We start from the raw sequence: 27,738 nt of genomic DNA on the forward strand, positions 1-27,738 counted from the left end.
ACTCAATTGACGTACAATAAACCAGAGACAAGCAGTATGTCACAGCTGTTATGACAGCAGATGCCATGATAATGCAAAGACAGACCTCCATGGTCAAGATTACGATGATGCTCAGCAGAAATATCATTATGTAATACAGTGGGGGAAAAAAGTATTTAGTCAGCCACCAATTGTGCAAGTTCTCCCACTTAAAAAGATGAGGCCTGTTGTTTTCATCATAGGTACACTTCAACTATGACAGACAAAATTAGAAAATTAAAATTAGAAAATCACATTGTAGGATTTTTAAATATTTTTATTTGCAAATTATGGTGGAAAATAAGAATTTGGTCACCTACAAACAAGCAAGATTTCTGGCCTTCTTTAAGAGGCTCCCCTGTCCTCCACTCGCTACCTGTATTAATGGCACTTGTTTGAACTTGTTAGCAGTATAAAAGACACCTGTCCAAAACCTCAAACAGTCACACTCCAAACTTCACCATGGCCAAGACCAAAGAGCTGTCAAAGGACACCAGAAACAAAATTGTAGACCTGCACCAGGCTGGGAAGACTGAATCTGCAATGGGTAAGCAGCTTGGTTTGAAGAAATCAACTGTGGGAGCAATTATTAGGAAATGGAAGACATACAAGACCACTGATAATCTCCCTAGATCTGGGGCTCCACGCAAGATCTCACCCCGTGGGGTCAAAATGATCACAAGAACGGTGAGCAAAAATCCCAGAACCACACTGGGGGACCTAGTGAATGACCTGCAGAGAGCTGGGACCAAAGTAACAAAGCCTAAAATCAGTAACACACGACACCGCCAGGGACTCAAATCCTGCAGTGCCAGACATGTCCCCCTGCTTAAGCCAGTACATGTCCAGGCCCATCTGAAGTTTGCTAGAGAGCATTTGGATGATCCAGAAGAAGATTGAGAGAATGCCATATGGTCAGATGAAACCAAAATATAACTTTTGGGTAAAAACTCAACTCGTCGTGTTTGGAGGACAAAGAATGCTGAGTTGCATCCAAAGAACACCATACCTACTGTGAAGCATGAGGGTGGAAACATCATGCTTTGGGACTGTTTTTCTGCAAAGGGACCAGGACGACTGATTCGTGTAAAGGAAAGAATGAATGGGGCCATGTATCGTGAGATTTTGAGTGAAAACCTCCTTCCATCAGCAAGGGCATTGAAGATGAAACGTGGCTGGGTCTTTCAGCATGACAATGATCCCAAACACACCGCCCAGACAACGAAAGAGTGGCTTCGAAAGAAGCATTTTAAGGTCCTGGATTGGCCTAGCCAGTCTCCAGACCTCAACCCCATAGAAAATCTTTGGAGGGAGTTGAAAGTCTGTGTTGCCCAGCAACAGCCCCAAAACATCACTGCTCTAGAGGAGATCTGCATGGAGGAATGGACCAAAATACCAGCAACAGTGTGTGAAAACCTTGTGAAGACTTACAGAAAACGTTTGACCTCGGTCATTGCCAACAAAGAGTATATAACAAAGTATTGAGATAAACTTTTGTTATTGACCAACTACTTATTTTCCACTGAAATTTGCAAATAAATTCATACAAAATCCTACAATGTGATTTTCTGGATTTTTTTTCTCATTTTGTCTGTCATAGTTGAAGTGTACCTATGATGAAAATTACAGGCCCCCCATCTTTTTAAGTGGGAGAACTTGCACAATTGGTGGCTGACTAAATACTTTTTTGCCCCACTGTAACTAATGATATTTACTTGAGAAAGGTAGCTTACAACACGGTGTGTGGAACCTCGCCATGAAATCTGCTTTTTCGAAAGACTCAAAATATATTAAGTGTTTAGTGACACGGACAAAACCACTTAAAACCTATTATGTCCAATAAAATATTCAATTAAAAAGCCTTAAATACTACAGTTATACAAAATGCATTACAAATCACATCATATCCACAACCCCCTTACAGTTCAATATAAAGCACCATGGTGATGATCGACAAATCAACCCTCGCCCGGAAAAAAACACAACAAAAACAACCCCATCCAGCAAATACTATACATACATTTTCCTTCACAATACATGTTGATGCAACAGTTCCAGTTTAACTAGTCTGGGATAATATTCTGGTAACCATAGGAAATTCTACCTCCCCATTGTCCTGGAAGACACTGAGTCCTCATGTAAAAAGCTACAACAGTCCACTTTTACAAGCCGAGCATCTACATTACTGCCTTTCCCATTGTGACGGAACAAAAGGAGGGAGAAACTGACTGTGGGGTCCCACAGGGTTCAATGCTGGGGCCATTGCGGAACTGAATTGTTACCTCTCTGCTTCTTTGTTCAGAGCCGGGTTGCTGCTTCTGGCTGTTCTTTAGCTGCTGCTCCAGTTTCAAGATCTCCTGCTGGAAGACATCCCTCTCGTGTTCCCGGTCGATGGCTTGCTCCTGGGGATCAGATTTTAAGACCAAGCCTTTAAAGGAGAGTGCCTAAGGCAAATACCTTATGCACTGCCTAATCCCCAATAACCAACATGCACATTCATATAACATTTGTGTAAATCTGTATACTTTAACATAGTTCCTAAGGTCCTCCCCCATCCACCCCTCCCCATTCTTCCATCTCCATCCATCCAGTCATGCATCCATCCCCCTCCCTCATCTCTCCCTTCCCCTCTTTCTCTTACATCCAGGAACCTCCGGTTCTTCTCCAGTTGTTTCTCCAGGGCCTGGATCTGCTGCAGCAGGTCGCCGGTCTCCGTCTTGCGGGAATGCTCCAGCTCGATGACCCGGTTGACCTGCTCCTCCAGCTCAGCCTCCAGTGTTTTCACCTGGTGCAGGAGGCCCAGACTCTCCTTCTCTGCCTGCCGCTGCACCTCTACCTTCTCAGCCATCAGCTTCTCTGTCTCCTCCAGGAGGTCTGGGGGGAAGGGAGGGAGGGAGGGAGGGAAGGATGGAAGGCGTCACACATAAGGTCGCTTTAGAAGGGAGGAGTCAATGATTTTGGACATAGAGGTTTCATTCGATCAATGGACAGGACAGGATGCTGAGATGGAGTTCTTGTGGACTCAGTTACAGCCTATTAATGTAAAACCTAAGTATATTCAGCGGTTTTTGTCTCAGAAGTTCTAAAATTGTGTTTTATTCATTTTAAAATTATTACGTTATTGAGATGGCCGCTTTTAACAAAATGCCCCCAAAACAGTCTGCCATTTCAGCATCACGTATAACATATCTAATAATCTCACTCCCAGTATCTTCCAACATATACTAATCCGATGCTATCATTTCACCAACATTAAACCAACCAACCAACATTGCTTCACCTAGGAGATCAAAACCCCCATTGTATTAGTTCAACAGATAAAAGGGTAAGAGAGTGCAAACCACAGACCAAGCACATAGACAGTGCTGAGACATTGCAATATCCATGCCTCATATGCAATTGCAGGCAAGGGGTGGGACAAATTCCTAATTGAGCAATCATCTTAACTCCAAAGGTAGTGGACATTGTCACGATGTTAGCATGGATAATGTGAAGTAAGGTTAGGGTGAGCTAAACTCTAGGAGCAAAGATGATTGCCAATGAGGAAATACTTACGCTTACAGTATCAACGTATCAAAATATAGCTTATCCGATTCCTTCAATCATGCTCAATCATAAATCAAATGAGAATGATCACACTGACCCATAAGACATTAACATGACAAACCATGACGTAGAAAAGTGAATCAAAAAAGAAAAGCGTAAGCAAGGGTTAGTGATTGAGTGAGTGAGCCCATTGCAAGCGCCAACATTTTTTTGTGAGTTGCTGTATTTGGTGGTTAAAAAATATATATTTGTGAAGTGCCAATCGACTAGAGACTAAAAGGTAACATAGATAGACTGGCCATGCTCTGATGTGGGACACACCTGCTTCAGGTGCTGCATCGACTGCAGCTTCAACTAGGCCTATGGGAGGAATAAGAAAGCACAGTATTTCAACATGCACTTGTTTTGTCATAAAAAGGAGGAAGACTGGAGGAGAAAGGATGCGAGAGGTGAAAACAAGAGGGCGGGGCCACCCTGCATGTGCTGTCATGGTATTGGTTAAAGCTGTGTCGGAAGAGGATGGATAAGCCAATGCAGTGAGGTGAGAGCAGGAGTGAGGTGTTACTGAAATGGCTCCCTGTACATTGAATTCATGTCCTTGCTGTATACTTGCCATTTCCTTATGCATTGTTCATAAACCTATGGAATACATTGAAATAGTACTGGAAAGAGGTAATGCATCGGAAAATGCTTCAAAAATATTTTGCAAAGGAAAACAAGTGTGTCATTGGTCAAATCAAGGTAGTTCCTCCCCGTTTCAGTCCACTTCATTATGTTTGGTGCCTAATGAACACAACCCAGGTGAGACTTTTGTCAGATACAGTACATGTGTTGCAGGATTCCGTTTTATCCCAGAGGATTTCCATCAAAAACAATGATCAATTGCAAACTTCATTACAACATGAATGAATCACCACGGTCACCGTTTCTATAGGAATTCAGTAAAGCACAGTAATAACAGAGTATATAAATTAAAATTACAAGAATTTCGTTAAGTCATTGAGTGATAAGATGATAACAATGAGTGGCTACTCTTAAGCTGACACAGTGTGTGATGATAATGACAATGAGTCACACAAATAATCAAATGTAGATCTAATCAAGGAAATACACCAACCTTCTGTATGCAAAATAACATGGGCCTGTTTTATCTTTGTCATAGGACCCACAGAAATATAATTACTAGAACGGACATGTCAAATTGCCATGGCCTGAGGGGTTTCTCTCAGTAATGCTAGTATTTCTATTTCAATGATACAACCCCCACTTCACTCTGCCCACTCTTTGGAGTAGTGATGCCATATAAATATGTAGTCATAGCTCTTTAGTATCACCAACTGCATGTTTTTCAGCATCTCTATTGGAATAGGCATTGCGCATATCCAATACACTTTACATGATATGAAGGTAACATTCTCGCCATTATTTCACGGTCTAGAAAACCAATCAAATCAAAGTGTGTCACTTGTGTCGAATACAGACCTTACAGTGAAATGCTTACTTACAGGCTCTAACCAATATTGCAAAAAAGGTATTAGGTGAACACAAGAAATATTTGACTGTTTGTCAAACTGTATATTTTGTTCCATTCAGATCCAACAAGAAAATAAGTGGTGGGGTACATACGTAACTCGCGCGGGCCGGCATGCTCCCTCATGGCATCCTGTTGCCGTGACAGTATCTCTCGCTCCTCCTGCATCTGCAGCCTCTCATGCTCCAGTTCGTGTAGACGGCTGCTTGTCACCTGCAGCAGCCAATGATATTTAGTTAGAGGCAGGTTGACAATGTGGTTAGACAATTAAAAACACTAACTCAGACACACAAAAACTGCCCTTGCAGTGTGCGAAGTTGCCCGACATACCGGTAACATTTTAAACAGATGGGAAACAATTTGAAACATAATTGTCCAACGTTTTCTTTAAATCTGCATAGTGGTTGAGATATATTGGACAAAAAATATTTACCTATTATTAGGGTTGCAAAGGGAGGGTATAATAATGGAAACTTACCAGTAAACTACCAGAATTTTGGTATCTTTCAAGGATTTTATGTAATCCATCACAAGACATCTAGTGGCCCTTTTGGGTACTTCATATTTTTACAGGTTTCAAATTATCTCTGGCCCACGGTATGTCTTTATCACATGTAAAATATATTCAATTAAATATGAAGATTTTCAAATAAAAACTATAATGAAAGCTGTAAAATATCATCCTAAATATAAAACCTTCAACTTAATATTACGGTTTCAGTGAAAAAAGTAAATAGTTGGAAGAGTTGCAGAGTTAATTGAAAATAATGCCATTGCTGATTAGAAGCTTTTTTTCAATAAATTATGTTATTTTCTCTTCAACCATATGATCTATCTATTAGAAACTCATGGACAATATGGAGGCTGATATAAAAAAAGAACACTATAAATAAATACATTAAAAAAAGTTAAAGTATAAATTACCAAAGTTTACTGAAGATTACAGTAACTTTTGTAAACTACCAGTAGCTTTGCAATCCTACCAAGCAGGCATTACTGGTTGAAATTTCATCATTATGACAAAGACTGCTAGCTGGGTAGTGGACAGAGCATGTCACCCTCAACGGTTATAAAACACAGTGATAATGGTGGTTGTAGACTGGGCCTGTGTCTCACCTGCAGCTCCTGCTCCAGGCTTAGCTGTAGCTCCTCCTTCTGACGCAACTCCTCCTCCAGCACAGCCCGTTCACCCGTGTAGCCATCGATCAGGCCTAAGGGGGAGAGAGAGAGGAGAGGGAGTATTAATATATAGATTTAGCGATCGTTGAATGACACGTTAACACGTCACACACATAATAATACTTATTTTCCACCATAATTTGCAAATAAATTCATAAAAAATCCTATAATGTGATTTTCTCAATTTTTTTCTCATTTTGTCTGTCATAGTTGAAGTGTACCTATGATGAAAATTACAGGCCTCTCATCTTTTTAAGTGGGAGAACTTGCACAATTGGTGGCTGACTAAATACTTTTTTGCCCCACTGTATGTATGTATGTATGTATGTATGTATGTATGTATGTATGTATGTATGTATGTATGTATGTATGTATGTATGTATGTATGTATGTATGTATGTATGTATATACACATATACACACCTTTTGTTCTTCTCTCTAAATAACTTTTGCTGCACAATTAAAAGGTCAATTCACTGCATTTCAAACCGTCAGGAATAATCTAATGAATTCTGGACTTGTAAAAGTATATTATCCTAAATGATAGCCTTCAAACATAAGACCCAATAATACTGGTCTTTCTCAAATGTAATTATTTTATTAAAATAGTTTAAGCTGTTTTGTTTTTGCAATAATCACTGATCTGACTTTCACAGCTATATATGAAAATGCCCTTTTTTTTAAATTACAAATCTCACCAGAACCAAGCACAATGCACACCCACTAATAATTACCAACTTCTGTTAGCAGGCATTATATAAATTTAACACAGGTCTCAAACAATCTCTCAAGCACAAGCCAACTGCAAGTGAGTAGCCAGCTAATCTTTATATTTAAAGTCTAGCCAATTTAGATATATTTACTTGCTAACAAAGTAGAACAGATGAATTGTTATGAATACACCCTCCTGTCCATCTCCAACTGTTTTAACAACATAGCCTGTTTAAATGTTGAAATCAAGTTGCCTCCCTGGATGAGAACATCTGTTGTTTCAGCCACTGCCCGTCACCAAGTGAGTACCACCAGGCTCGATCCTTGGCCCCACGCTCTTCTCAATTTACATCAACCACATAGCTCAAGCAGTAGAAAGCTCTCTCATCCATTTATATGCAGATGATACAGTCTTATACTCAGCTGGCCCCTCCCAGGATTTTGTGTTAAATGCTCTACAACAAAGCTTTCTTAGTGTCCAACAAGCTTTCTCTGCCCTTAACCTTGTTCTGAACACGTGAACACCTCCAAAACAAAAAGGTAATGTGGTTTGGTAAGAAGAATGCCCCTCTCCCCACTGGTGTGATTACTACCTCTGAGGGTTTAGAGCTTGAGGTAGTCACCTCATACAAGTACTTGGGAGTATGGTTAGACGGTACACTGTCCTTCTCTCAGCACATATCAAAGCTGCAGGCTGAGGTTAAAATCTAGACTTGGTTTCCTCTATTGTAATCGCTCCTCTTTCACCCCACCTGCCAAACTAACCCTGATTCAGATGACCATCCTAACAATGCTAGATTACAGCGAAACAATTTCTAGATCGGCAGGTAAGGGTGCTCTCGAGCAGCGAGATGCTCTTTACCATTCAACATCAGATTTGGCACCAATTCTCCTTATAGGACACAACACTGCACTCTACACTACTCTGTAAACTGGCCATCTCTGTATACTCGTCGCAAGACCCACTGGTTAGGCCTCACTCCCCCTTATCTATCTGAGACACCTACTGCAGCCCTCATCCTCCACATACAACACCCATTCTGCCAGTCACATTCTGTTAAAGGTCCCCAAAGCGCACACATCCCTGGGTCGCTTCTCTTATCAGTTCGCTGCAGCTAGTGACTGGAACGAGCTGCAAATAACACTCAAACTGGACCGTTTTATCTCCATCTCTTCATTCAAAGGCTCAATCATGGACACTTACTGACAGTTGTGGCTGCTTCACATGATGTATTTTTGTCTCTGCCTTTTTGCCCTTTGTGCGATTGTCTGTGCCCAATGTTTGTACCATGTTTTGTGCTGCTACCATGTTGTTGTCATGTTGTTGTCATGTTGTGATGTTGTTTTAGGTCTCTCTTAATGTAGTGTTGTCTCTTGTCGTGAGGTGTGTTTTGTCCTATATTTGTATTTATTTGTAATCCCAAACCCATCCCCGCAGGAGGCCTTTAATAAGAATTTGTTCTTAACTGACTTGCCTAGTTAAATAATGGTTTAATCATTTATTTTAAAAACATGTTCAACTAAGAAAAATATTCTTTCATTGCACATTTATAAAACAAAAACTAGACAACTGCGTGCGACAGAAACTGAGCATGAATTTTCCACAATCATGTTAATACTCCTGTCTAAGTAGGGTCTGTACTGTTCAACATTAGAGTTGAGACCTAAAAATTATATTGTTATTAAGGGTAGGTTCTCCTCTAATACAGTAAAATGTCTCAATGTTTTTCGGTGTACATATGACCGATTATGTCGGACCAAACCTCAACTACAAATAGCGAGTTGAAACTGCTTGTTGTCAGAGAAAGAAATGATCTTTAATCTCTTGTTGTTGTGAGTGACAGGGGGAGGGGTGTCTGTGTGCGAGTGGGAAGGTGCACAGTGCACACAACACAGAAGGAGTGAAAGAGACGAGACCAAAAATACACACTCAAAAATACAAACTTTAAAAAAAGTAAAACCTCAATTCTTGCTATACAGGCATTTGGAACAAGACGCTAAAATATAAATTAGAACTAATCAAATGAATTTAATATCATCGCCAAGCACTAACGCAAACAAATATTCAGACAAAAACAAACAAACACAGGCAGAATGTCCTGACCCATTTTGCTTGACAGAGTGTACTATAGAGGGCTATGCTGCCAACAAACACATTTAAAAATTCTATTATTACCCTTGTTACAGGTCACTAGATAAATGCACTACTGGCATGAAATTCAGCTGATGATAAATCTGTTTGGAAGACATGACTGCACACTAGCAATATTCCCAAAGATCTGATAGGATTTCATTAGTAATCTCTATCTCGTTCTAGTATGTAGCAGCTAGACTAAATAGGTGAATCGAATACGCTTAATCATAGATGACTGTCTGATGTTCTTCCAAGAACATTGTTGTGCTGATGTGTGTTAAGCTTGCTGTGCCTCATTCTGATCTCTTTGTTTACTGTAAACTCAACAAATCATTTGAATGGGTGGCTCTACCCTTGTGTCTTTGTGAATGATGTTATTACTACAAAAGTATACAAGCCCACGTTATATTGGTGAACACATTTTCACAACAAATGAATGTACCTTAGTACCATCCCCAAAATTCATAATTTGCAGTGGATGAGACCACTCCCAAGAAAGCCTTCTGCATAATGCTGTCACTAACCATCAAACCTTTTATGTGAGTAAAGTACATATTGAATAAACAGCCCTTATGGAAACAACACATTTGTCCGTAAACTTTACAAATGTTGACAAAACACACATTTTTTTTTTTCATTGAACCTTAATCCAGGCGAGTCATTTAAGAACAAATTCTTACTTACAATGACTATTTAAGTTCTGATTATTACATGCCAAGACCAATGCAACATTTTTAGTGACAAAACCATGGTGGAAACTCAACCTATATTATTATTTTTTTAATTCGGTAAATGGAAATTTAACCGTAAAAGTTATTTTTATGCCCACTACCTCATCACGCACAGCCTTTTATCCGCAACATTTCAATTTGATGGAACATCTCTGGTGGGAAAATGTGCATATTGTTTATGTATATTCGCATGCAAATCTGTTGCCAATTGGATGGAAACCTAGCTAGCGTCATCTTTATAAATGTTGTTTGCGTGTTAAATTGTCAAGTTTTACAAGCACAACAACAATTTATTAATTGATCACTTGTAACTATGCTCCATGTCAGCAACCAGAACTAAAACCACATCAGAGTAGTTTAAACAATAACTCATAATAACTAACTCATACGCTGAAACTTGGAATGCTGCTGCTCGTGGCAAGATGAGAACTTGGCCATTCACCAGAAACTCAGCACTCTTGGATCTGCATTCCAATGGTCATAAGAGGTTGATTGTCAGAATCAATCCACCAACCATCAATTCACTCTCTCAAGGAAGTTATATTTATAGTTACAAATTTATAGTTACAAAAATAAAAGGTGATATTTGACTACTGATGAGATGGCTCCGGTCTTAAGCATCGTGTCATTGTATTAAGCCACAGTCATGAAGCCTGTACACATCTTGATAATATCCGATTATGTCTGATATAGCCTAACACTGGAAGCTTGTGATGGCCTCCTGGCTTCACCCTCCTACCTGGTACAGCAACAGTCAAAACTGGTTGACGTGATCTCATTACAACTAGAAATGGCAGTTTTGCCCTCTGGATAGTGATGGGGGGGGTGTCATCAGCACACATTTCGCAATATTATTTTGGACCATATATATTACTTTGACTCAAATTATAATTATTTGTTTTGTTGCTAGGTAGCGTTAGCTAGCGCTAGTCGTCTGTACCGGTGCCAAAACTCAGCTATTTGTCATTCTATAACTTGTTTTCCATCTTCTTTTTAAATAGTGAGCCAACATGTTTTTAGCACTTATTTCCTTGACTGATCAAATCTCATTTTCTCACCTTTGGGATGGAATCCCTTAAGAATGAAAAGCACAAGGCTCTAGGGGCGGCAGGTAGCCTAGCAGTTAAGAGTGTTGGGCCAGTAACCTAAAAATTACAGGTTCAAATCCCAGAGCCAGTGGTGGAGGGTGGAAACATCTGGCATTCTGCCCTTGAGCAAGGCAGTCAACCCCCAACTACAACTGCTCCCCGGGCGCCAATGACGTGGATGTTGATTAAGGCAGCCCCCTGCACCTCTGATTCAGAGGGGTTGGGTTGAACGCAGAAGACACATTTCGGTTGAATGCATTCAGTTGTGCAACTGACTAGGTATCCCCTTTCCTTTCCTAGTCTCATGAGAGAATCTGTTGTCTCTGTCTCATGGAAACCGATTGAGTACAATTAGGTGCAAACAGAACACCATCAATCAAGCTGCAAAACAAACTAACCACAGTGCTGACCCTGCCACACACACACAATCACCTTTCTTGCATTAAAGACAATTTTATAAAAGGCCAACACTCTCTTACCAAATAGGTAATCTTTGCTCAGAATTGTATCAACACACCCCTCTTGCTACAATTGTCCACAATGGCATCACGATGCCATTACATTTCATATAGGCCTACGTCTCTCTCTAATGCTCTACGGTAAACCTATCCTCTGCAAAACATAATACAGAAATACATCCTAACTCCCCCTGAGAGACTTGAGTGGCCTCAGAGCCTGGCTAATGGTTTCTGCCAGAATGGAACATTATTCAGAATTCAAGCAAAAGCAAGCCTGTTCCTCCATTTTCATTGAAACCAGTTTTCCACACCACACCAGGAGCTAGGTATTACAGAGTGAATTAGACAGGACAAAAGGAGGGCATTATTTCGGCTTGACATTAACAATGTTTAAATACGTGGATGGAAGAGCAAACACAACGGAGAAAGACAAGGCATCATTTGGGTTGGAGGCATCTTCGAAAGCTTTTAAGCGCCTGAAATGCATGTTGAAATATGTAGGCTAATACCGCAGGTCACGTGAAATCTGGGTGATGTTTTGTTTGTGTACGAGTCCGTGAATGAGAATGTCCTTCTACCCTGTGTGTGAGTCAAGAAAAAAAGCAAATGCAAACCAAATGTGGAGGCAGCAACATTTACTATCTTATTTGGCCAGCTACATTTGACTGTGTGTATTTAATCTTTTTTAAATATATATATTTTTTTACTGCGAGTCGCATGTCAAATGAAGACGTATCACATGTTTTTTCCTTGTTTTACTATCCTTGAGGTGACTTCTGGGGATTGAACAAACTCACCCACCCACACACACCCCATCTCCATATATTTCACTTTCCCTTTCACCCACAGATTCCCAAGCCACCTGACTCACCAAAACACACCATCCCCCACAAACAGCCCAGACACACACTTTCACTGCCCTCCACACACCCATCCGCCCACCCACCCAAATTTAAAAACAACCCCCCCCCACTCACCCTCTGCCCTGTGGAGCTCCAAGGCCAGCTGCTCACGGGCACGCCCCTCCTCCCCCAGCCTTTCCTGCAGATCCTCCTGCCGCCGCAGAAGATCGCCAATCTCCTGGTTGTGATGGAAGGACTCGCGCATCAGCTCCGTCTGGGTGATCTGTGCATGTTCCAGCTGATCAGGGTTGGGAAGATAGGTGGCGAGACAAAGACCATTACTTTAGTGATCAAAGAGCATTTGAGGAAATACTTGAGGTGGAGAATAATTCTGAATAAAACATTGAGATACACAAAGCCTTAAAGTAAGTTTGTCCACACAGACTGACTCAGTTTGTAAGAGTGTGGCACTAGCAACACCAGGGTTGTGGGTTCGAATGCTCCTGGGATCACATGTACAAACAAATGTATATACTCAGTGCACTATAAACTGCTTTGGATAAAATAATCTGCTAAAATGGCATATTATTAAATAAAATCCAATGTCATGAATGAATGAATACTCTGCTGTCATTTACGGACATAACCACTCTCTTCGAAAAATATGCTGGGCCTTGTGACAGTAGGTATAATGGGAATATTTTATGATCACCAGTCATGGTTTCCAGTTAGTGTCCAAAGTGAAAGTTAAAAATGAGGACCAATCAATCAAAGCAGTAGGTCCACTTAAGGATAATGGGTGGAACAAAACTACACTAGCACATAAGATACACAGAGGGTTCACAACACACACGGCCTGTGTGGCTATGCTTAAATGAGTAGGGAATCCCAAAAACAACTACAGGGCAATGCACAAAGAGGTGTGGAGAAGGTTAGCCATATACAGTTCAGTGGTTGTACACCGAGTTGTACAGTGGCACATCATGACAGTGTAATTATTTTCTCACTCGCTTCAAATACTCACATACAGAACCGGCATAGCTAAAATTACTAAACCTACACCCCAGTTTGACATTCATCAAGGAACTAACAACATGTATGACCTGTCATTTAATTCTTAGCCCTTTAACTTTGAAAACAGATGACAGGTCTAGTAAACGTTGCACTGTGACGTGTTCACAAAAGCCTTCTATCCTAGCTAAATTAGCATGGAATTGCTCTTCTGCAATAAACCACTGACTTGCACAATATATACACACACGTATGCGGACACCCCTTCAAATTAGTGGCTTCGGCAATTTTAGCCACTGCAGTTGCTGACAAGTGTATAAAAATCAATCACACAGCCATGCAATCTACATAGACAAACATTGGCCTCACTGAAGAGCTCAGTGACTTTCAGAGTGGCATCGTCATAGGATGCCACCTTTCCAACAAGTCAGTTTGTCAAATTTATGCCCTGCTAGAGCTGCCCCGGTCAACTGTAAGCGCTGTTATTGTGAAGTGGAAACGTCTAGGACCAACAAGAGGTAGACCACACAAGCTCACAGAAAAGGGACCGAATGGCAGCAAAGGGTGGACCAACTAAAATATTAATGCCCATGATTTTGGAATGAGATGTTTGACGAGCAGGTGTCCACTTACTTTTGGTCATGTAGTGTATAAGCACCACAATTCACATGCAGTTGGTTTTACATAGCGAGACTTCCATATCTCCCACAGCAGCAAAAGACATACTGCAACATTATGACAACCAGGAAGTAGTCACGCAATCATGCCACACCGAAATCTTGGAGTAATGTTTTGCTCACGTCACATGATTACCTGCTCAGATGAAAGCAGAGTAGGGAGATGTGTAACCTTCATTTTAACTAGGCAAGTCAGCTGACAATGATGGCCTATCCCGGACGACGCTGGGCCAATTGTGCGCCGCCCTATCTTGGATTGTATAGGCTACTCACTGTGTTTTTCACTGTATAAGTTGCCCAGTCAAAAAATACTGCTGTCAAGCAAGTTAGCTGTATAATGCACTAGTGTAGACTCCTATATAGGAGGGGTTGTATGTAGGTCATGTTATGAACTGTATACAATAATGGCCAAAATTGCTGTTTAGAACATCAAGTTAGCCAAATGAAATACTCTTTCTCATTAATCTGAAAGTGTAACTGTCCAGACTGAGTCATATTTACTTCACTAGTTATACAGTTCCATATAGGTTACATGGAAGGTCAGCAGCTGAACGTAAACTTACTGTATAGGGTGGTGTGGGCAGGGAGATCTTAGAGATCACCTTAAGGAGGTGACCATTGGTCCTGTGGTTGACGTGCGAGATTTGCGTCTGTACCACCACAGAGTTTTTCTCATTGAGGACGCTGGAGAGGGGGAAAGGTCGGGGCAGGGGCACGCGAGATTCCACCTCGTACACATCCTGATCTTCCCCTTCCACCCACATTGCCTGGTGGCTCGAATTCCAGTACGAGCGGTAGGAATCCATTGTGGTTGACAATTTAAGGGTTTTCAATTACCAACTAGTGTATCCTTGTAGCGCCCTCCCTTCCCTACAAATTTCCACGGATTGTATGAATTCGCCGGTGATCCTTTCAGCATCTACAGTGCACCTGCTGCGATGGATGGAGTCTTCAGCTGAGACTAGCAAAGCAGGGGGAGAGCCCAAGAGGGAAGAGCAGCAGAGGGCAGATGAGTCCCGACTACGTAGCCGGACTCTAGACAACAGTCTCTACAGAGCTGCCAGGCACAGAGCCTTGGGGAAACACACTGGCGTCTCAGTTTAGAACCACACGCATAGCGTGCTGAAGAGACAATAAAAGGTCCCAAGTAAATACTGAGAACTAGGTCCTCCCTTGAAACAAAGTTTCAAGTCATAAAAGAAAAGATACCGGTAGTGTTGGAGAAAAGTAATCCTTTGTGGGGTAGAAAGTCCAAAGTCACATATTGTACCTGGGACAAAAAGGCATTCCTGGATCCTGGCAGTGATTGAGGGGGGTAAAATAAAGCAAGACCTAGCTTTAATATCCTGTGCACCTCTGACAAGACTTTTCTCTCTGTCTGTTTTGCTCACTATCTCAGAGCACAGCGTGACCTTGCCCCTCAGCAGCACTCACTCGCTCTCTTTCTCCCTCGGGAAGCTCATTAACAATTCCATGCCGCCACGGCAACGCAACACCGACCCGCAGGGAAGGGAAGCCTCCCGGTCCCCCCTTAATTGCTTTACACATGGAGCAGCCAACCAAGTGTTAACTCTGAAGCCGCCCGATCCAGTGGGGCTCTCGCTGCCCTTCTCCTTTCAGTATCTCTCCCCCTCTTTCGGTCACCCTCTCATTCTTGATCTATCCCTGTAGCCCCCTCTAGTCTCTGTCACCACACTTTTCTATCTCATTCTAGTTCCATGTCCCTCCCTCTCTCTCTCTCCCGGTCTCTCCTTATACACCAGCCTACATGTCTATCTCGGTCTCGCTCTATCCCTCTCGAAGCAGACATAAAAGAAGGTTGTGGTCTAAATTGTTCTCCCAGTGTGTTTTGCAGCAGGCAGACAGAGTCTGTCCCTCTTCACTTCCGGATTGATAGCATGGGCAGGATATTGTTCAGCGAAAAGTGGGAGGGAATAGTTAGCGTAATTTCAACCCCCCGGGCTAATGGGGCAGGTATAGCTTTGCAAATACACACACTCCCTCTCCCACACACACATATCCTTTTTGGAGGAGCTTGTCAAACAGGATTGTTATTCCGTCAGTGCAGATGAACTGACTGAGACAGGTTTCCTAAAAATACCGCCGAAGCCGCCCTGGTCTCGCGAGCAAGTGAACCGTAAAACAGTCATGGAATTACACAATCAACACGTTAGCCTTAAATGTCACTCACTGATATATGTATAATACAAGGGTAAGTGAGCAACACCTGCTACAGCAAATTATTTCCAAAGCCAACCGACAAGACACTTAACATTCCAGAAAAACACATTACAATCAAGCATAATTCACACGACCAGGCCCTACAGACAGGAAACAACGATCCACGATCATTCATTCACAAAGAACTAATTAGTCAATTCTGTCAGGAAAGAAACCATTAAATGGGTAGTTCGGGATTTTCTCCAGTCATATGAACACGTATACATTTTTTATGCATCTGTGACCAGTATGAAGGAAGTTAAGAGGTAGTTTCGTGAGCCAATACTTGAGAAATTCTAGGAGAGCCACACACTGTAGGAGCTCAGATGCAATATTTTAATAACCTACGTTTCGACAAACAAGCTGTCATCATCAGGGTAAAATGACAAACACTACAGGGTGACTAGTTTATATAGTGTCAAAGGACAAACACAGGTGTCTATAATCATTGCCGGGTGTGGCCTGATATCATTGGTTCATTCTCAGATATAAAATAACATACCACAAACACGAAAGGATAGCATACGATCATAAATACAATTTGGCAACATAGGTCTACAAACATTTACAATAGTGAAATCATAACAATCACAAGAATGGCTTCAGATCAAAGTCTATGTTGAGAACGAAGGGGGCAAGTGTCTTTAAATTAAAGATCCAGGCAGCCTCACATATTAACAATAAATTGTCAAGGTCACCCCCTCTTTTAAGGAGGGTGACGTGTTTGATGCCAATATAATGTAGGGACGAAGTGGTTTACTTCTAAAAAGAGGGCTGCAACTGGATAAGTCGAGTTCCGACAATGCTCCGAGATTCATACTTTTAAATTGCGCTTTGTTTACCCATATAATTTACACCACAAGGACAAGTTATAAGGTTAACAACGGCCTTAGTGGAGCACATGATAACACCTTTGATTGGGATCGGTTCCCTGTTTGGCGGTGTTTGAAGGCTCTACATTTATAAGTGCCATTGGATTGGGCACAGCCATTACACTTGTAGTTTTCATCCAGTAGGAGCGCAAATAGACATTGTGCAGGGATATCTTGGGGTGGTAAATCATAGTTTACCAATTGATCTCTGAGATTTCTGACTTGCAAGAACACGACCAAGGGAGGGTCAGAAAACACATTACCGATACGGTCATCGGATCTTAGAATGTGCCAATGTTTGTGAACAAGTCCCTCAATTTGTTCAGAGCCGGTAGTTAGAACGCAAGAATGCTTCTTTTTGCGAGGCTGTCCTTGAAAAAGATCATGTCTCGTTTTGTTTTGAATTTTCTCAATGGCAGAATTAATCTGATCATTTGAATTTTGTTTTTCAAGGGAAGCGGTAGACAACTATCAGCCCTCAAACTGTTACGATCAGTAGGTTACCTGTAAAGATCAGTGTATAGAACATTATCCTCACACAAGATCAAAAGAACGTGAGCCAATACTAACTAGCATGCCAGGTGTTTCCATAGACTTCCAGTCATTGCGCCAACGCTAGTTGGCAATTGCACCAACGCTAGTTGGCAATTGCACCAACGCTAGTTGACAACTTCCTTCAAACTGAACACAGAGGCATACAAATGGTATCCAAAAGTTCATCGGATTCTGGGGAAGTAGATAAAGGGCTTCATTGCCCAAATCCCCAATATCCCTTTAAATTAACCAGTAACGTTAGGTCTTGTGAGGACAGAGATCTTGAATGATTTGTGAGCTTGGCTTCCCATCACTAGGCACTTCCCCAGTTTGAAGTGACACCGTGTTTGACATGTATTCGAGTATACCTTGGTCAACATTCCAAATATAAAATAGGCTTTTTATTGATTTAAGGTTGGACCATTCAGAGTACACAAACCGGTGACTTTTATTGGGCTGTCCGGGGTAGGGAGCAAGAGATACTGCATTGACCTCCACACACAGACACTCAGTTTTTTTTTATACAGACCGATAAACTAAGGTTACAAGTGGCTTGTTAGGTCTTTAAACACCTGATAGATGCAATCACCTCTTTTACATGTGTATTGGAATAGGCCTACCGTATATCATACAACATGCTTCAATAGAAGTTCTCACACACAGGTTGCATGCAAAGTTCAGCCTTTGCAAGAGGAAACAGTCAAGGGGACCGAATACTTTCCGAATGCACTGTATATACAGTTCCAGTCAAAGGTTCAGACACACCTACTCATTCAAGTTGTTTTCTTTATTTTTACATTGTAGAACAATAGTGAAGAAAACAAAACTATGAAAGTACACACATAGGATCGTGAACTAACCAAAAAAGTGTTAAAAAAAAATGTATAATTGAGATTCTTCAAAGTAGCCACCCTTTGCCTTGATGACAGCTTTGCACACTTGGCATTCTCTCAACCACCTTCATGTGGTTGTCACCTATTATTCTACAATGTAGACAATAGTAAAAAGGAAAGAAAAACCCTTGAATGAGTAGGTGTCCAGACCTTTGACTGGTACTGTATATATAAACACTGGATTGGCTGACGCTATTTATTGGCCATTGAAGGGCTATGAAGGCACCCATCGGCCATATTGCCACTCTCCAGTGGCACTTTCCAGTGGCACTCTCCAGTGGGAGCATTCATAAGAATGAATGGAATTCTACAGTATTTCAATTAAATGCTTCAAGAATAAAATTACAACTATTGCTTGTTGTAGTGTGGACAGTAACATTAGCACTAAGGAATATGTTATATTTTAATAGAAATGTTACATTTGTATGTTTAGCTCACATAATATAATTAAAACATATGCATCAGTGTCAGTAATAGAAGCAAAAAACAAACAAAAAGGTAGACATTAAGAAATGCATTTCAATAACTTCTAAAATCTTGTTTAATTTTTATTTTTTTATTTTTTTTAATAGAGGATTGCTAAGCTGGCTGTGCGGTGGCTACAATACAGTGCCTCCTGTCAGTCATCCAGGGTTTATACACATCATTGTGTGGGTGTCTACTGTGTGTGTTCGTAGGTGGGAAGAGTTAGACAAATTATTTTGCCAATTAGCTTCTGCCGGCTGGTGTGCTGACCGTGTCGAGTTGGTTTGACTTTCGATAGCCTATCCCCGGGGCAAGTTAGTGACCGTCAAATTACACAATGTAATGAGAATATTTTCATGTTGCACACCTTTTCATTATCATTAAATGCTTTCAAAAAGTGTATATGAATTTCTACAACTTGGTTGGTTTAAGGCTTTTAAGTTATGGAAACTTGGAGCTATTGGAATCTTTACATTGTCCCATGAACAATTGAAGTCGGAAGTTTACATACACTTAGGTTGGGGTAATTAAAACTCGTTTTTCAACCACTCCACAAATTTCTTGTTAAAATATAGTTCTGGCCAGTCGGTTAGGGACATCTACTTTGTGCATGACACAAGCCATTTTTCCAACAATTGTTTACATACAGATTATTTCACTGCATCACAATTTCAGTGGGTCAGAATTTGACTGTGCCTTTAAACAGCTTGGAAAATTCCAGACAATTATGCAATGGCTTTAGAAGCTTCTCGTAGGTTAAATAAGATCATTTGAGTCAATTGGAGGTTTACCTGTGGATGTATTTCAAGGCCTACCTTCAAACTCAGTGCCTCTTTGAATGTCCCATGAAGTCAAGCAAAAGAAATCAGGCAAGATCTCAGAAAAAAAATTGTAAACCTCCGCAAGTCTGGTTCATCCTTGGGAGCAATTTCCAAATGCCTGAAGGTACCACGTTCATCTGTACAAACAATAGCACGCCATTATAAACACCATGGGAACACGCAGCCGTCATACTGCTCAGCTGCTCCAAAACCATCATAAAAAAGCCAGACTATGGTTTGGAACTGCACATGGGGACAAAGATAGTACTTTTGGAGAAATGTCCTCTGGTCTGATGAAACAAAAAGGGAACTGTTTGGCCATAATGACCATCGTTATGTTTGGAGGGGAAAGGGGGATGCTTGCAAACCGAAGAAAACCATCCCATCAGTGAAGCACGGGGTTGTCAGTATAATGTTGTGGGGGTGCTTTGCTACAAGAGGGACTGGTGTACTTCACAAAATAGATGGCATCACGAAGGAGGAAAATTCTGTGGATATATTGAAGGAACATCTCAAAACATCAGCCAGGCTGTTAAAGCTTGGCCACAAATGGATCTTACAAATGGACAATGATCCCAAGCATACTTCCAAAGTTGTGGCAAAATGGCTTATGGACAACAAAGTCAAGGTATTGGAGTGGCCATCACAAAGCCCTGACCTCAATCACATTGAATATTTGTGGGCAGAACTGAAAAAGAGTGTGCGAGAAAGGAGGCCTACAAACCTGACTCAGTTACACCAGCTCTGTCAGCAGGAATGGGCCCAAAAAAAATCACCCAACTTATTATGGGCGCTTGTGGAAGGCTACCCAAAACGTTTGACCCAAGTTAAACAGTTTAAAGGCAATGCTACCAAATACTAATTGAGTGTATTGTAAACTTCTGACCCACTGGGAATGTGATGCAAGAAATAAAGGCTGAAATTAAAATCATTCTCTACTATTATTCTGACATTTCACATTCTTAAAATAAACTGGTGATCCTAACTGACCTAAGACAGGGATGTTTTACTAGGATTAAATGTCAGGAATTGTGAAAAACTGAGTTTAAATGTATTTGGCTAAGATGTATGTAAACTTCTGACTTCAACTGTAAATTGTGTAATTTACAGATGCTCCCAACTAGCCACATAGGGATATTTAAAAGTCAGTGCATTTCCTTGAATCTCTTCTGAGCTATTTTTACATACACAACCACTACACCATGAGTAATGCTTGAATATAGGACAAACAGAACAGAAGATGCAGTATGATGCAGAAACTCTACCACATTTTAATGATGTATGAAGTATCTCTAGGCTGGCAGAGGGCACACACACAGTGAATGGGTAGTAGTAGCCTTTAGTTTTTATTTATCCTTTATTTAACTAGGCAAGTCAGTTAAGAACAAATTTGAATTTACAATGACGGTCTACCCCGGTCAAACCCTCCCCTAACATAGACAATGCTGAGCCAATTACGTGCCACCCTATGGGACTCCCGATCACGGCCGGTTATGATACAGCCCGGGATCGAACCCAGGTCAACAGTGACACCTCTAGCACTGCGATGCAGTAGCCTGAGGGGTAGGAAGAGAGACAACGCTCTATGCAAATCCACATATATCTGTAGGCAACCGCTGGGATTGAACCAGCCCTATTGTGTGGTGAATTAATTCTAGCTCCGGCAATCTAATAGTGAATAGGATTCTGCAATCTCATCTCTAAAGGGACTACGTGTGAATAGACTAAAAAACCACAGGGGGTTATGATTGTGTAAAATACAGTGTATTATCAGCGAGTGGCCATTTACATGTTTGCCAATAACCTCATGCATGTAATGCATGTAATTTATGTATTTGACAAAGAGCGCATGTAGCCCATGTCATTGTAACTTCAAAAACTTTACAGCAACAAGCAACAATACGGGACTGTCAACAAGAGAATGTTTAGGTGATTAATCCATTTCCAACTGGTGTATAGCATTGGTATTTCGCTCACACACAGTTCACGGAATGGTGTATCTATAGTATGTAGCCTACCACTAGATACAGCAGAGGCTTTAGTTTGTGCCACCATGCTTTAATCAACAGCAGCCTTTTAAATGACGATCAACTTGAAAAAGATAATACGAAATTATAGAACAGATTCATTTTCTGTGTGGTCCACAACCTTTGTGCTGAGCACACCACACTCTTACTATGTGAACCTTGCTGTGACGTACCTGATTGGTCGTCTCTGTGATGGCCACCAGAAGTTTCTCTACGGCGGCCTGGAGGCGGGAGCTAATATTCATGAGGTACTCCTCATTCTCCAGCTGAAGCTCCGCTCCTGGCAACAGGACGTGGCAGTCAGTCATCATCTGCTGGGACAAATCCAGGTCCTCATCCATCTCTGTCTCACCCGACCACACGCTCACGTCACCAGCCCCAGTCTCGCTGCCTTGGCAAGTCTCAGTGGTCGACGCATCTGGGCAGGAAAAATGGAGGGCAAAGTTAATTGTCAAGAGAATACACTTCATTGTCACCAATATGAACCAGTCATTCATTTAATAATTTATCCAAACGATTCATTTTATGGCAAAGCATTCATCAACAATTATAATATAAGGCATGGTATCCCAGGTCTTAATCACACAAGGCTTCCGAGGAGTTGCCCATCCCTTCCTTGGCATAGTAGTATGAGCACTGTCCTTATGTTTACTGGTCATATACAATTTAATTAGAAAAATACGTGTATTTGTCACAAGGTGTAGACCTTAGTGGAATGCTTACTTACAAGCCCTTAACCAACAATGCAGTTAAAAATAAATATATTTCCCACAAAAAATAAGAATAAGAGATAAAAGTAAAAAAATAATTAAAAAGCAGCATTAAAATAACAAAAGCGAGACTATATACAGTCGTGGCCAAAAGTTGAGAATGACACAAATATTAATTTTCACAAAGTCTGCTGCCTCAGTTTGTATGATGGCAATTTGCATATACTCCATAATGTTGTGAAGAGTGATCAGATGAATTGCAATTAATTGCAAAGTCCCTCTTTGCCATGTAAATGAACTGAATTCCCCCAAAAATGTCCACTGCATTTCAACCCTGCCACAAAAGGACCAGCTGACATGGCAGTGATTCTCTCGTTAACACACATGTGACTGTTGATGAGGACAAGGCTAGAGATGTCACTCTGTCATGCTGATTGAGTTTGAACAACAGACTGGAAGCTTCAAAAGGAGGGTGGTGCTTGGAATCATTGTTCTTCCGATGTCAACCATTTTCACCTGAAGGAAACACCTGCCATCATTGCTTTGCACAAAAAGGGCTTCACAGGCAAGGATATTGCTAACAGTAAGATTGCACCTAAATCAACCATTTGTCTGATAATCAAGAACTTCAAGGAGAGCGGTTTAATTGTGGTGAAGAAGGCTTCAGGGTGCCCAAAAAAGTCCAGCAAGCGCCAGGACCGTCTCCTAAAGTTATTCAGCTGCAGGATCAGGGCACCACCAGTAAAGAGCTTGCTCAGGAATGGCAGCAGGCAGGTGTGAGTGTATCTGCACGCACAGTGAGACAAAGACTTTTGGAGGATGGCCTGGTGTCAAGAAGGGCAGCAAAGACGACACTTCTCAGCAGGAAAAACATCAGGTACAGACTGATATTCTGCAAAAGGTACAAGGATTGGGACTGCTGAGGACTGGGGTAAAGTCATTTTCTCTGATGAATCCCCTTTCCGATTGTTTGGGGCATCCGGAAAACAACTTGTCCGGAGAAGACAAGGTGAGAGCTCCCATCAATCCTGTGTCATGCCAACAATAAAGCATCATGAGACCATACATGTGTGGGGTTGCTTCTCAGCCAAGGGAGTGGGCTCACTCACAATTTTGCCTAAGAACACTGCCATGAATAAAGAATGGTACCAACACATCAAGAGATCAACTTCTACCAACCATCAAGGAACATTTCGGTGACGAACAATGCCTTTTCCAGTATCATAAGGCAAAAGTGATAACTAAGTGGCTCGGGGAACAAAACATCGATATTTTGGGTCCATGGCCAGGAAACTCCCCAGACCTTAATCCCATTGAGAACTTGTGGTCAAACCACAAGAGGCGGGCAAGACAAACAAAACCCCACAAATTCTGACGAACTCCAAGCATTGATTATGCAAGAATGGGCTGCCATCAGTCAGGATGTGGCCCAGAAGTTAATTGACAGCATGCCAGGGCAGATTGCAGAGGTCTTGAAAATGAAGGGTCAACACGGCAAATATTGACTCTTTGCATCAACTTAATGTAATTGTCAATAAAAGCCTTTGACACTTGTGAAATGCTTGTAATTAAACTTCAGTATTCAATAGTAACATCTGACGAAAATATCTAAAGACACTGAAGTAGAAACTTCGTGGAAATTAATATTCGTGTCATTCTCAAAACTTTTGCGCACGACTGTACATTGGTACCGGTACAGAGTCAATGTGCGGGGGGGCACCGGTTAGTCGAGGTAATCAGTACATTGAGTTATTAAAATGACTATGCATAGACAATAACAGAGTAGCAGCAGTGTAAAAGAGGAGGTGCGGGGGCAATGCAAATCGCCTGGGTAGCCATTTGATTAGATGTTCAGGAGTTTTATGGCTTGGGGGTAGAAGCTGTTTCGAAGCCTCTTGGACCTAGACTTGGCGCTCCGGTTCCGCTTGCCGTGCAGTGCAGTAGCAGAGAGAACAGTCTATGACTAGGATGGCTGGAGTCGTTGACAATTTAAGGCCTTTCTCTGACACAGCTTGGTATAGAGGTCCTAGATGGCAAGAAGCTTGGCCCAGCGATGTACTGGGCCTTACGCACTACCTTCTGTAGTGCCTTGTGGTCGGAGGCCAAGCAGTTGCCATACCAGGCAGTGATGCAACCAGTCAGGATGCTCTTGATGGTGTTGCTGTAGAACCTTTTGAGAATTTGAGGACCCATGCCAAATCTTTTCAGTCTCCTGAGGGGGAATAGGATTTGTCATGCACTCTTCACAACTGTCTTGGTGTGCTTGGACCATGTTAGTTTGTTGGTGATGTGGACACCAAGGAACTTGAAGCTCTCAACCTGCTCCACTAAAGCCATGTCGATGAGAATGGGGGCGTGCTCTGTCCTCCATAATCATCTCTTTTGTCCTGATCACGTTGAGGGAGAGGTTCTTGTCCTGGCACCACATGGCCAGGTCTTTGAACTCATCCCTATTGGCTGTCTTGTCGTTGTCGGTCATCAGGCCTACCACTATTGTGAATTATGGTGTTGGAGTCGGGCCTGGTCGTGCAGTCATGAGTGAACAGGGAGAACAGGAAGGGACTGCGCACCCACCCCTGAGGGGCCCCCGTGTTGAGGATCAGCGTGGCAGATGTGTTGTTCCCTACCCTTACCACCTGGGGGTGGCCCGTCAGGAACTCCAGGATTCAGTTGCAGAGAGAGGTGTTTAGTCCCAGGGTCCTACGCTGGGTGATGAACTTTGAGGGCAATATGGTGTTTAACACTGAGCTGTAGTCAATGAATAGCATTCTCACACAGGTGGGAAAGGGGTAGTGTGGAGTGCAATAGAGATTGCATCATCTGTTATTGATGTTATTGCGGTTTAGCGAAATGCTTGTGTGCCTAGCTCCAACAGTCCAGTAGTATCTAACAAGTCACAAATCTAAAGAATGGAATAAAGAAATATTAGGATGAGCAATGTCGGGGGTGGCATTGACTAAAATACATTAGAATTAGGTATATACATATGAAATTAATAAAACAGCATCTAAACTTTATTAAAGTGACTAGTGTTCCATTATTAAAGTGACCAGTGATTCCATGTCTATGTACATGTAATTACTGGTGCATGGTTGATCAACCGGGTGGTAGCCGGCTAGTGATGGCTATTTAACAGTCTGATGGCCTTGAAATACAAGCTGTTTCAGTCTCTCGGTCCAAGCTTTGATGCACCTGTACTGACCTCACCTTCTGGATGAAAGTGGGGTGAACCTTCCCGTAACATTGGGTGCTGTAGGTGTCCTGGAGGTCAGGTAGTGTGCGTTGGGCAGCCTGCACCATCCTCTGGAGAGCCTTGCGTTTGAAGGGCAGTGCAGTTGCCGTATTAGGTGGTGATGCAGCCCAACAAGATGCTCTCTATTGTGTATCTGTAAATGTTTTATGAGTATCTTAGAGGCCAAGCTGCATTTCTTCAGCCTCCTGAGGTTGAAGAAGCTCTGTTGCACTTTCTTCACCACACTGTCTTTGTGGGTGGACCATTTCAGACAGTGATGCGTACGCCGAGGAACTTGATGCTTTTCACCTACTCCACTGCAGTTCCATCAATGTGGATAGGGGCGTGCTTCCTCTTCTGTCTCTGGAAATCCACGATCAGCTCCTTCATTTTGTTGACGTTGAGGTTATTTTCCTGGCACCACTCTGCCAGGGCACTCACCTCCTCCCTGTAGGCTGTCTCGCCATTGTTGGTAATAGGCCTACCACTGTTGTGTCGTCTGCAAACTTGATTGAGTTGGAGGCATGCATGGCCACGCAGTCATGGGTGAACAGGGAGTACAGGAGGAGGCTGAGCACTCACCCTTGTGGGGCCTGTGTTGAGAATCAGCGAAGTGGAGGTGTGGTTTCCTCCCTTCACTAACTGGGGGGTGGCCCGTAATGAAGTCCAGGACCCAGTTGCACAGGACGAGTTTCAGACACAGGGCCCCAAGCTTAATGATGAACTTGGAGCGTACTATGGTGTTAAATTCTGAGCTGTAGTCAATGAATAGCATTCTTCCATAGGTATGCCTCTGGGACAAGGCAGTGTGCAGTGTGATGCATCGTCTGTGGACCTATTGGGGCAGTAAGCAAATTGAAGTGGGTCTAGGGTGGCAGGTAAGGTGGAGGTGATATGATTGTTAACTAGCCTTTCAAAGCACTTCATGATGAAAGAAGTGAGTGCTACGGGGCGATAGTCATTTAGTTCAGTTACCTTCGCTTTCTTGGGTACAGGAACAATTGTGGACATCTTGAAGCATGTGGGGATAGCAGACTGGGATAAGGAGAGATTGAATATGTCCGTAAACACTCCAGCCAGCTGGTCAAATGTGTCTTCAGCATAGAATGGAGTCGTGATCTGATTTGCGGAAGGGAGGGTGGGGGAGGGCCTTGTAGCCATCCCAGAAGGGAGAGTAACAATGGTCGAGCGTTTTTGAAGCGCGAGTACTACAGGTAATGTGTTGATAGAACTCCAGTAGCGTTATCCTTAATTTGCTTTGTTAAAATCCCCAGCTGCAATATCACATGAAACAGGGCGTTACAGTATCAATCCTAGTTGACTGGTAGTACCACCCCAGACACAACCACACACAGAACTAAACAGGAAAGAACAGACATTATGTTACTGAATGATCCACAATTGCCTCTTTATTCTCAGGAGGGACACACATCTCTTTGAGTGCATTGGTACACACTTTTCTAGCAAGAGAATGCAGAGGGAGAGAGGATGGATCAGTGGGCATCTTCTATCATGACTGCTAACCGAATTTGAATGCAAATACACATGCCACAGGATATGTGTGGTTGATACAAGAGTATGAGGTGATGGTGAAGGGGGAAGAGGAGAACCCTGAATGTCATGTACTTTGTGAAAACAAAATCTCAATAAGGAGTCAGTACTATTGTACACATCGATTATTTTTCAGTTCACGTCACAGTCAAATAAGCCGTAAACAGCTATACTTCATTGATAAAATACGAGAGCATTTGAAAAAAGGTAACAAACAAAAAAGTCAAGCGGTTGGTTAACTAACTAGTTCTCTGAACTGTAAAATCTAACCACAATAATTAACCCTAGTTATGCATGCACGCATGTGTGTGTGTGTGTGTGTCTCTCATGTGTGTACAGAGGGCAGGCAGATGTTTAAATTAGGGGAGATGCTCCCACACTAGAGCATATTTTAACACTTAAAGGGATACTGCAAGATTCTGGCATTTATCCACTTACCCAGAGCCAGATGAACTTGTGAATAACATGTTCATGTCTCTGCGTGCAG

General features: G+C 42.0%; 1 protein-coding gene across 8 annotated transcripts in view; it reads right to left on the reverse strand.

Annotated features, from left to right (window-relative positions):
* The window catches only part of akap9 (A kinase (PRKA) anchor protein 9), a 133,631-nt gene that overhangs the window by 35,575 nt on the left and 70,318 nt on the right, over window positions 1–27,738 (reverse strand). For 6 of the 8 annotated variants that reach the window (XM_064983537.1, XM_064983532.1, XM_064983534.1 and 3 more), the window contains 7 exons: window positions 21,932–22,176; window positions 12,374–12,536; window positions 6,212–6,306; window positions 5,191–5,308; window positions 3,886–3,924; window positions 2,660–2,892; window positions 2,301–2,420 (listed from right to left, as the gene is read on the reverse strand). In XM_064983537.1, the coding sequence (XP_064839609.1) occupies window positions 2,301–2,420; window positions 2,660–2,892; window positions 3,886–3,924; window positions 5,191–5,308; window positions 6,212–6,306; window positions 12,374–12,536; window positions 21,932–22,176 (1,013 nt within the window). The remainder of the gene's footprint in view (window positions 1–2,300; window positions 2,421–2,659; window positions 2,893–3,885; window positions 3,925–5,190; window positions 5,309–6,211; window positions 6,307–12,373; window positions 12,537–21,931; window positions 22,177–27,738) is intronic. The other 2 variants (XM_064983538.1, XM_064983535.1) reach the window with 1 other exon arrangement.

The sequence above is a fragment of the Oncorhynchus masou genome, chromosome 13, assembly GCF_036934945.1.
Source record: "Oncorhynchus masou masou isolate Uvic2021 chromosome 13, UVic_Omas_1.1, whole genome shotgun sequence".
NCBI classification, from domain to species: Eukaryota; Metazoa; Chordata; class Actinopteri; order Salmoniformes; family Salmonidae; genus Oncorhynchus; species Oncorhynchus masou.